Genomic DNA, 12,307 nt, shown 5'->3' with positions numbered 1-12,307 from the left:
TTTTTCAACTACACAAATTTTATATTTTACTCAACTAAGTTCTTTGGGTCAAATATTTAAGTGAAATTTTCATTCCTACAGAATCAACACCACAAAAACTAATTACAAAGAAATACCTGGACATTTTTTATAAACAAATTACAACTTCATAGGTATTTTTTTTATTTCGGCATTTTATGGGCGTACAGATTTTAAGGTTTCAATAAATGCCCTTTCCCCACCCCAAGTCTGAGTTTTCAGCATGACCATCCCCCAGATGGTGCACATCTCACTCATTATATATGTATATACCCACCCCCCCCCTGCCCAATACCCTATTACTGTAGTACCTATGTGTCCACTTAGGTGATACTCAGTTAATACCAGTTTGCTGGAGAATATATCTGGTGCTTGTTTTTCCATTCTTGGGATACTTCACTTAGTAGTATGGGTTCCAGCTCTAACCAGGAAAATATAAGATGTGCTATATCACCATTGTTTCTTAGAGCTGAATAGTACTCCATGGTATACATATACCACATTTTATTAATCTATTCTTGGATTGATGGGCACTTGGGCTGTTTCCACAGCCTTGCAATTATGAATTGTGCTGCTATAAACATTCGAGTGCAGGTGTCTTTTTTGTAGAGTGTCACTGGATCTTTTGGGTAGATGTCCAGCAATGGGATTGCTGGATCAAATGGTAGATTCACTTGTATCGCTTTAAGGTATCTCCATATTGCTTTCCACAGAGGTTGAACTAGTTTGCAGTCCCACCAGCAGTGTATGAGTGTTCCTCTTTCTCCGCATCCATGCTTATTTGGAGACTTTTTGATAAAGGCCATTCTCACTGGAGTTAAGTGATATCTCATTGTAGTTTTGATATGCATTTCCCTGATGATTAGAGATGTTGAGCATTTTTTCATGTTTATTGACCATTCTTCTGTCTTCTTTAGAAAAGTTTCTGTTCAAGTCCTTTGCCCACTTTTTATTAGGGTTATTTGATTTTTTCTTGCTGATTTTCGTGAGTTCTAAGTATATTCTAGTTATCAGCCCTTTTCAGATACGTAGGATGCAAAAATTTTCTCCCATTCTGTAGGCTGTCTGTTTACTTTCATGACTGTTTCTTTGGCTGTGCAGAAGCTTTTTAGTATCATCATGTCCCATTTATTTATTTTTGTTGCTGCTGTGATTGCCTTTGGGGACTTCTTCATAAACTCTTTGCCTAGGCCGATGTCTAGGAGAGTGTTTCCAACATTTTCCTCTAGAATACTAATAGTTTCATACCTTAGGTTTAAGTCAACTTCATAGATATTTAAATCAAACAAAATGCTGTTACAAACTCCAAAGACTAAGCTAATCATTTGTTGATCCCACAACTTTTCATTAGTTCTGTAACAAAAGTTTAGAGAGCAGAGATGGAGTCATAAACTTGGTTTCCTCATCCAGTTAAATTGCACCAAGAAGTTACAATTAAGTAAACATTGTTTCTTATAACCATTTTTCCATAAGTTAAAAAAATTTATTAACAGAAACATAAAAGTTTACACCAAATAGAAAGCTAAAAGCATTTCCTGAAAACTGTGTTTACAACCAAGAAAATTTAACTGTGAATAGATTCTATACTTGGTTTGAGGTATAGTTAAACACTCAATTTCACATGAAAAGTGGCAAACAAGTCAATTATGATACTTAACATTAGAGAAGTCCTTGACTGAGCAGTTAAAACATTTTCCATCACAAGGATAAAACAAAAGTATTTAAAGGATTCTGTAGGCCAATGATACCACAAAGTGGTAGGCTGATGACTGCCTAAAGGAGACAAATGGCACTTGTTAGGATGGGGCTAAACTTCAAACTACAAAGACAGACTGAGTGGATTCAGCTGTGCACCTTGGCATCTTGTGAAAGGTCAAGATTTGAATGGGCTACAGGAAATAACTTCAATGTCTTAGTGATAATACCTGCAAAATTATGAATAAGACATACAGTCAATGCTGTCCATGATACTATACATGAAACTAAATTCCAAAAATATATTGAAAACTTGTTAGAAAAACCTACCTATAGAGTATAAATGTTAATAGAAAGCTTCAGGAAGATTTCTTTGTAAGATGTTGGTTTCTCATTTCTTATGCTATGCCAATTTAGATCCTTTGTCTCTATAACTGGCCCACTGTTTTTTAAGTTTATTCACATTCAAGAATGAGATCTTTGTGAATCAGTCCCTCGCCCCACCAACACCAAAGGTTTGTTCAGCTATCAGAACTACCATTCTTAGGGACTGCTCTGCCAAATCTGTGTCTTCTGCCATCAAATCATTTAAAGTGCACAAGATGGAGTAGCAGTATTTTCCTATGGAAAGGGCACAGACCTATGAGTCAATAGTTATGAGAATTCAAGAAGTATGACTGTAGGAAAGTCAGTCTTTCTAGGCTTTGAATTTCCTCTTCTAAGGTCCCTTTAGAGATCAAAATTCTGTAATTCTAAGTCTAAATGATTAGATATAGGCTGAATGTAGGCAAAAGCCTTTAGTTATTCTCATGCCTTGAAATGGGCAATTGGCATCTCAAACATGTGAAGGTTAGATGGGAAAGGCTGACTGCTGCTAGAATGGCTCCCCTTTTGATATTTCACGTGGGTATTTTTGGATGGGAGAGGGGTAGTATTGGCTATAAACCACTGGAGTTGAAACCCGAATGGTTATTATTAAAGCCAGTCCCTCTGAGGAATTTAGCAGCAGGATTTTGCTGTATGTTTTCGCCCATTTCCTCTCACACACCTCAGGCCCCGACTTCTCAGTCAACATTTCTTGGGGACCTCCATTACTGCTAATAGCTCCTTAACACCAAAAATGTTGGGGTAGCTATTCAAAGCACAGATAAACCCATCTTTTAACAATAAAATTTAAACCCAAACCAGAGCATCTACTTTTGCACATTTTTTTCTCATTGCTGCTCTTGCCCAAATACAGAAAACCATTTACTCATTTTCAAATGATCTATTTGTTTGCAGCTTGGGGCTGATTTTTAGTCAACTATTAAACAAAGCTCATTTTTGGGGGGAGAAAGTAGGTAAACAGATTGTTCTAGTCAAAGCCAAGAAGTCAAAATATATAAGCCTCTCAAATCTAACTCAAACTAAAACTCAGTCTAACTCAAATAAGGTGTTAACTATTAATTACTAAATAGGCTTCTTTCAAAGTGTGTGCTTTTGTCTAAATGATTCTTGCCAGCCATTTGCAATTGGATGCGATTCTGAAAAAGCAGTTATTTCCTAATCCTCATCTAATTTGCAAGGTGTAAAAAATTAGTCCCTATCAAGTTATGAAACCAACTGTCAAACCCATAATAAGGCTACCCAGCTTTGGCAGACTTCCTCCTGGTATTTGGGTGTTAATACAGAGAGGGTTACAGTTTAACCTACTAAAATGTGTACTTCCATCAACCCTTCCACTTAATGATATACGCTTCTACCAGATTTACCTTGCCTCAAACCCAGTTTAAGTGCTCATCTAGAGAAGTAAAGTATATTACTCAGACCAGCCTTTTTAAAGGAAGAATACTAAGAGGCATCATTTCACAATGAATTTTCTTCTTTAGATAATTATCCATAATTTGTTTCTAAAGTTATATGAAAAATAGCTTCGCTAGTTCATATCAGTTGAGCATCATATATGTATGATATCTAACCATCATTTGATATTTAATGGTTCACTGACCCTCCATATAACTCTCCATCTGTCTTCTCCAATAAAGATGTCTGATATAAAATCAGAAAAGCCCAAATGTGTTCTATCTGTTGGATCAACTATCAGTGCTATTTCCAGATTACTTTTGTCTTTTTTTCTCAATTAGTAAGTATATCATTGTTCTTATAGCTATATTAAAGGTGAGTCTAGATTTTTAAATTTTATTACATTAAATGTTTTCTTTAAGAATTTTATCAGTATTTAAGGATTTTATCAGTATTTAAAGACTTTGGGTTTAACTGTTTCATGATTATTTAACTCAAAGAAGGTTTAGCCAATAATATTCAAAACGCACTTCCATCTCACTCCCTTCCTTAGTGGATATTTTGCTAATTAAATAGCCGAGAAGGAAAGAGGAGAAATTCCTTATTGTATAAAGAGAGAGGAACTAGAAGACCAGCTCTGCCATTTAATGCCAAAATAGGCGGCGTTGGAAAAGCAGGTAGACAGGTAGGAACCTAATTACATGCAGTATGCCAACAATTTATACCTCTTTCTGATTTTACTTCTAAGAAATTATTCTGTATTAGGGGTTAATTCTGTGGATAAAATAATATTATTTTTAAAGCTTGGGTATAAGTCTGGTACCTCAGCACAAAGAAATTAATTATTATCACTCACATTTTAAAATTTCACCTTTTACCCATTTCTCTTGAAGATTTATATTATCAGCTCAACAGACTGACACATAGTATTTCACACAATTTGACTTCAGAGAAAGAACACCATGTTATCTAAATGCTTAAACAATACCACTGCTGACCTACTCCTACATTAAGGCTCCTGGGAACTATGATAACCATAGAAATGGCTCAGCTATGTTTTAGAAATTGCCTATACTGAAAACAGCTTAATTTTTTAAAAATATAAATGTATTTATATGACCTAGTAATGTCAGGGAGTAAACTTTCTTGCTGATCCTAATATTTTAAAGAAATAATGATGCTCTATGATATAAAAGATCTCAAATTATATAGAAAGTAGCAGCCCTAAGATTCAGACATTCTTTGTTCTGGAGATAGGGATGTGAGGATATATTTTGTCTTGCTAAATATGGCTCACAAAACATTTTTTTTTTAATTTTCATTTATCAGTCATGATATGTACAAGAAAAAACATGCACAGAAACAAAAAACAAAAACTCCTTTAAACTACATTAAAAATAAAGGTGAATAAAACTATACAGAATAAAATAAAATCAAAATGAAAATTAACATTAAATATCAATACTTACATATCAAAATAGACTGTTAGCATAATATAGCTAACATATAGGCACACAGAAAGACAAAAGCATCAACTATCAAATACTATTTTTGCTTTGATACCGCCTTATTTTGGCCTGGGAGATCACCAAGACCTAAGCAGCTGGTTTATTTTTTTCTCCCTTCCTCCCTCATGCTTCCATCCTTTTCACACTGGGGTACCAGTGTAGAAGGCTCCTGGACATAGCTAACCGTGCAGCAGCTCCTAAGGCAGCAGTGGCTGTACTTCGAGGAATGTAGAGCTTCTGAGAAATCTGGTGTTCAGGAGACAAGATCAAAGAGAGCTGGTCCATGGCTCCTTGACTCTGGTCTTTGAACACTGTAACTGCATGGCTACTAGAAAAATCTTCATTCTTTAGGCTGCCTGGAGAGCTTTCCACTGAAAAAGAAAGAACACACAAGAGTCTTTTCAAGGGGTTTGCATATTCACTGCCTTCTCTCTCCCATTCTAGTTCTTCACTAACGTGTGTTACAATCATTTTCTGTTAGGTGGTGACAATTACCAATAATCAGGATGAGACTCAAACTAGACAACAAATGGAAAGGAAATGGGGAATCATGCATTGAGATAAAATAAATTCTTAGGATGAGGGTAAGAGAGAGGGTAAAAATAAACCTATGAACAGGAAGGTATGATTTCTTTCTAGTAATGCCATAAAAATAAATTGGATATAATAGAAATCCCAGAGATGAGTCCATAAGCTCTGCTACTTCCTTGCAGCAATGAGCACAATGGTCTCCCATAGGCATATTCTATTACCAAAGTGGTTCCAATTCCAAGTCTGGGCCAGTGTAAAAACAAAACTATCCAAAATGTGGTTGCTAAGAAGTCCCATAACCCAGTTATCAGCCATAAAATGAATGCCTTAGGAATTAGTTTTAACTAAGAAGAAATAACCCTTTAATTGAAATGAAATTGCTAGAACCCCAATGCTCCAGAGTTCCTAATAGCCAAGAAAAGGGACGCTAAGCATTCTCAGATGAGTACTCTAGACTAGCGTTATTCAAAGTAGCTAGTCTATGAACTGTTTATTACCTGCCTACAATGAGAAGGAGCTTTGTTGGCATCTAAGCCAATACACTACTTCCTTCAACAATGGGCTCAGCAACGTAGTTAACTGAACATTCTGGCACAAGCTCCTTATTGTGTTGTCCACATTGCAAACACTTCACAGATTGGCACAAGTATGCTGACTATATTTTGAGCAGTACTGCTCTATATCTCAAGAACACAGATTTCAAAAAATTCAGAGAAAAAGCAGGCATAATCCAATCCTTTTTCATCTTTGCATTGTTAGCATCTGGTATAGTAGCATGTGGTATATGTTCTATATATTTATGATGAGATATGTTCAAGGAGAATTTGAAAGTCTGTTCTAAAAAGGGAAATTCTGGCTGGGTGTGGTGGCTCACACCTGTAATCCTAGCACTCTGGGAGGCCGGGTGGAAGGATCGCTTGAGCTCAGGAGTTTCAGGTTGCAGTAAGCTATGATGATACAACTGCACTCCAGCGGGATGACAGAGTGAGACTGCCTCAATCCATCAATAGTGAAATTCTAATCATAAAGCTGTAATTAATTCCCACCAGAGAGGAAAAGAGATGATTGATAATTAAAAATGTGATTTAACAGGAAATCTTAGGTGAACTCAGATTTTAAAAGATATAGATATATGAAAACAGGATCACATGACCAAAGAATTTAAAAGAGTAGCAAAATTTCTGCTTTCAGCCATGGTGTTATTCAACAGGGATCATGTTTACTCTCTTGCCTTACATAACTAGAAACCTGGACAAGATACATGAAACAACAGTTTTTAGACACTGAACAAGCATCACAGGACAGTAACCCCTGAGAGAAGAGAAACAAACTGTCTCACTGATTTGAGATAAAAGAGTTCAGAATTCAGGGAGGTGAGGTGTCTAGATCTCTGGCTATACAAGTACCAGGAGGAGGCAGCTGCAGAGAGAGGAAGCTGGGGATTTGCAGAGAGGTCTTGTGTCTTAGACTGAGTAGTGATCTGGCTCCTGTGTGAACAAACTACCAAGACTAGGGGGAAAACTACCTGTAAGGAGTAGGCAGGATAATCATTAGAGCTTACATTGGGGTAAAATAGTTTGTGTTCTTACAAGTCACAGTGGAAACACATCATAACACATGTGACAAGTCCCATCAATAACCTCAGAAGGGTATTGCCTAAATAGTGGAGCCAAATCGGATCTGGACTAAAGTCTTTTCCAGCCTAATGAGACCTAAAAGAAACACTGAAAGAAAAAAACCAATTTTGAGAAACTTAATTGCATCCTCACCCCCCCTCCTCTGCAAATAAAGATAGACAAAAAGGAAGGAAGGGAGGGAGAAAAAGAAATCAAGTCAACAATGTAAAATTCACAGTATTTGGCATTCAGTAAAAAATTACCAGATATGCAATGAAGTAGAAAAATATGACCTGTAATCAAGAGAAAAAAATCAATATAAACAAAGTCAGAAATGACACAGATAACAGAATTCACAAGTGATATATATGATAGGACAAGGGTGTTAAAATATTTGTTAGAAGAATACTGTATGTATTCAAGAAGGTAGCTATGATGTATACAAAAGTGGAAGATATACAAAAGATCTGAATCAACCTCTAAAGATGAGTACAATATCTGAGATGAAAAATACACTGAATAGGACACTGAACAAAAAAATATTAGTACACTTGGAGGCACAGTAGTAGAAACTATCCAAAATGAAACAGGAGACAACAACGGAGTAAGAAGGTTATCAGTCAGCTATACAACACCACTAAATGGCCTGAAGTTTAAAAAGGGGGGGGGGGAGATGACAAAAAATTAAATATTTTTTGGCCCTATGGACCAAATCCACCCAATTTTACAAATTAAGTTTTATCGGAACACAGCCATTCTCGTTCATTTACCTAATGTCTGTGGCTACAACAGTAGAATCAAATAATTGCAACAGATCCTATGGTCTACAAAGTTAAAAATAAATTCATGGCAACACAGCTTCATAAAAAAAAAAAAAAAAAAAAAAAAAAGAAAACAAAGTTAAAAATATTAACTTTTTACTCTTTATAGAAAAAATTTGCTGAATCCTGACTTACACATTGGAATAAAGAACACTAGAAATGGTGAATATGTGACTAAGCATAAGACTTTTTCTGATTTTTAATTTCTTTAAAAGATAATTGACTATAAAGCAAAAATAACAAGAATGGATTGTAGGGTTTACAACCTAAGAAAAAGTAAAACATATAATAACTCAAAGGCTGGGTGGGAAAAATGGAAGTATGCTATTATAAAGTTTTAATACTGTACATGAAGTAACATAATATCATTTGAAGGCAGTTAAGTTAAAGATATATACTAAAACCCTAAAGCAACTGCTAAAAAAGCAAAAACAAAACTACTAAGCCAATAAAGAGATAAAGATGAATATGAAAAAAATACTCACTTAAAAAGTAGGAAAAGAGGTCAAGGTGTGGTGGCTCACACCTGTAATTCCAGCAGCCTGGAAGGCAGAGCCGGGAGGATCGCTTGAGGCCAGGAGTTTGAGATCAGCCTGGGCAACGTAGCGAGACCCCCATCTTTACAAAAAATTAAAAAATGAGCCAGGTGTAGTGGCAATGTGCCTGCAGTCCCAGTTACTTGGAGGCTGAAGCAAGAAGACTGCTTGAGTCCAGCAGTTTAAAGCTGCAGGGAGCTATGATCACACCACTGCATTTCAGCCTGTCTAAAAAAAAAAAAAAAAAAAAATAGGAAAAGAGAATAAGACAAATGGGACAAAACAGAAAACAATAGAAAAATAACATATTATTAGCATATCAATTATTACATTAAGTTATCTAAACACTCCAATTAAAAGAAGAGATTATCAAGCCTGATAAAAAAGCAGGACCACACTACATGCGGTTGACAAGACATCTACTTGAAATATAAAGATACAGATAGGTTAAAAGGATGGAAATAATATGTCATGCAAATACAAATCAAAAGAAATCTAGAGTGTCTATATTCACATCAGTTATGTGGATTTCAAAACAAAGAATATTATCAAGGACAAAGAGTGTAATTTAATAATGATAAATGGATTGATTCATCAAGAAGGCATAATAATCCTTATAATAAAGCTTTAAAGTTCTTGAAGCAAAACCTGACAGAACGGAGAGAAGAAAAAGACAAATCCAACAACTATAATTGGAGAGTTAAACAATGCTCTCTCAATAACTGAGCAGTTAGACACAAAATGAGTAAGGATATAGAAGACTCAAACACTAATCATCAACTTGACTTAATTGATAGTATAGAATACTTTCCCCATCAGACTACACATTGCCCTAAAGTATAGATGAAACATTTACAAAAATAGACCATATTCTTGGCTATAAAACAAGTGTTGAAAATTGAAAGGGATTGAAATTTATATTCTTTGACCATAATGTAATTAAATTAGAAATCAATAGACATCTGGAAAATCTCCACCAAATATTTGGAAATTAAACAACATACTTCTAGATAACCAATGGATTAAGAAGAAAACTCAAAGGAAATTAGAAAATATTTTGAAATGAATGAAAATGAGAATATAACATATCAAAATTCATGGGATACAGTTAAATCAGGGTTTAGAGGGAAACTTATATCATTAAACACTTACATTAGAAAATTAAAAGGCTATAAAATGAATGACTAAGGGTTCGGTTTGAAAAACAAGAAAAAGAGGAGAAAATTAAGCCAAAAGTAATCAGAAGAAAGGAAATAAAAAGCACAGAAACCAATGAAACAGAAAACACACACACACAACAACAACAGAAAAATGAATGGAACCAAAAGTGAGTCCTTTGAGATCAATAAAATTGATAAACCTCTAGGCACACTGAGATTAGGGGAAAATGATGGCACAAATTACCAATATCTATAGATATTAAAATAAAGGAAAATTATGAATAATTTATACTTATACATTTTATAGCTTAGATAAAAATGGATAAATTCCTTGAAAGAGGAAACTACCAAAGTTTACTCAAAACAAAATTAACAACCTAAATAACCTTGTATTTATCAAAGACATTAGCTAAAAAACTTCCATATAAAAACCTCTCTTGGTTCAGAGGTCCTCATTGTTGAATTCTATTATACCAAATATTTCAGGAAGAAATAGTATCAATTTCACACAAATTCTTCCAGAAAATACAGGAAGAGAGAATACTTCCCAACTCATTCTATGGAGCATTCTTTGGATACCAAAATCAGGCAGAGACATTATAAGAAAACTATAAACAAATATCCCTCATGAACATAGACATAAAAATCCTTAACAAGACTTTAACAGAGTCTAGCATTATATAAGATGGATAGTCCCATCATGATCAAGAAGGCATTATCCCAGAATGCATGGCTGGTGTAACATTTGAAAATCAATGTAATTATCCCTGTAAACAGATGATTAAAATAAATAACAGCATAATCATCTCAACAGATGCAGGAAAAGCATTTGATAAGATTCAACACCCATTCATGATAAAAACTATCAGAAGTCTAAGAATAAATTGGAACTTCCTTAACCTAACCAGTGCATTTACAACAAAAGCTACAGCTAACATTATACTTTATTCATGAAAGACTTGAGGTTTACCTGTAAGATTAATAACTAGGCGAGGATGTCACTTTCACCTTTTCTATTCGATTTATTTATTTTTTTAGACAAAGTCTCACTCTGTTACCCAGGCTAGAGTGCCATGGTGTCAGCCTAGCTCACAGCAACCTCAAACTCCTGGGCTCAAGCGATCCTTCTGCTTCAGTCTCCCGAGTAGCTGGGACTACAGGCATGCACCACCATGCCCAGCTAACTTATTATATATATTTTTAGTTGGCCAATTAATTTCTTTCTAATTTTAGGGGAGACAGGGTCTCACTCTTGCTCAGGCTGGTTTCGAACTCCTGACCTTGAGCGATCTGCCTGCTTCCGCCTCCCAGAGTGCTAGGATTACAGGTGTGAGCCATCACGCCTGGACTTCTATTCAATTTACATTGGAGGTCCTAACCAGTGTAAGCAAAAGAAAAAAAAACACACAATTTCATAAGAAGCAATCTGTTTTTTCCCCCACAGATGATATGACTGTCTATATAGAAAATCACAAAGATGCTACCAAAATGCTACTAGAACAAGTGAGTTTAGCAAGGTTACAGAATATAATGAGAATATTAATATGTAAAAATCAATTGTATTTCTATATACCAGCAACAATCAAAAATTGAAATAAAAATGCCATTTATACAATAGCATAAAAATATTAAATACTTAGGAATAAATTTAACAAAAGATCAATAATACGTATACATGGAAAACTATAAAACATTGTTAGAAATTAAATAAGATTTAAATATTTAGATATAGTAAGCTTACAGACTTAATATAAGATGTCAATTCTCCTCAAACTGATCTATAGACTAAAAAACAAAAGCCAGTCAAAATCCTAGGCTTTGTGTAGACATTACCAAACTAATTTTAAAATTTATGTGAAAAATCCAAGGACCTAGAAAAACAAACTTGGAGTACTAATACTACATGATTTCAAGACTTACTATAAAGCCAAGGTGATTAAGACAGTGGTATAAAGGCAGACAGATAGACCAATAGAACAAAATACAAATCAGATCCTCCCATATACAGCCTACTTACTTTTGACAAAGGTATCAAGGCAATTTAATGGAGCTATTTTTAACAAATGGTGCTGGATGTTCATATGTAAGCAAAATAAACATTGATCCTCACATCATACCACCTACAAAAATTAACTTGAATTGGATCATAGACCTAAATGTAAGACCTAAAACTATAAAAATTTTATAAGAAAATGTAGGAGGAGAAAATCTTAGTTACTTGGGTTAACGAGTTCTAAATAGGACATACGAAGCTGAAATTATAAGGAAAAAATCACTAAATCAGACTTTAATCAAAATGAAAACTTTTGGTCTTCCAAAGACACTGTTAAATGAAAAGACAAGCCACAGGCTGGAGGAACTATATGTCAGATAAATATATATATTATATAAATTATATGTAATATATATTTATATATAAATATATGAAATATATAAAAATTTATATATAAATATTTATGTTTATATTTATATATTAAATATATTTATATATAAATTTTTATATACTTCATATATTTATATATAAATATACTACATATAATTTACATAATATGTATATTTATCTGACATATATATATGAAAAAGAATTTGTGTCCCAAATACATAGGTTAGAAGATAACCCAATTCAAAAAGTGAATAAAT

The 12,307-nt window shown here is 34.1% G+C and overlaps 1 protein-coding gene across 3 annotated transcripts in view; it reads right to left on the bottom strand.

The window, feature by feature from the left end:
* Positions 1-717: 717 nt before the first annotated feature.
* Positions 718-12,307, bottom strand: part of TDRD5 (tudor domain containing 5) — a 105,960-nt gene continuing 94,370 nt past the window's right edge. For all 3 annotated transcript variants that reach the window (XM_020285470.2, XM_076000419.1, XM_076000420.1), the window contains exon 17: positions 718-5,374. In XM_020285470.2, coding sequence (XP_020141059.2) covers positions 5,127-5,374 — 248 coding nt within the window. In that variant the 3' untranslated portion in view covers positions 718-5,126. The remainder of the gene's footprint in view (positions 5,375-12,307) is intronic.

This window comes from Microcebus murinus, chromosome 2 (assembly GCF_040939455.1).
Source record: "Microcebus murinus isolate Inina chromosome 2, M.murinus_Inina_mat1.0, whole genome shotgun sequence".
Classification (NCBI taxonomy): Eukaryota; Metazoa; Chordata; class Mammalia; order Primates; family Cheirogaleidae; genus Microcebus; species Microcebus murinus.
Note: the sequence above shows the minus strand (reverse complement) of the source record. Positions and strands in the feature narration are given on the sequence as shown.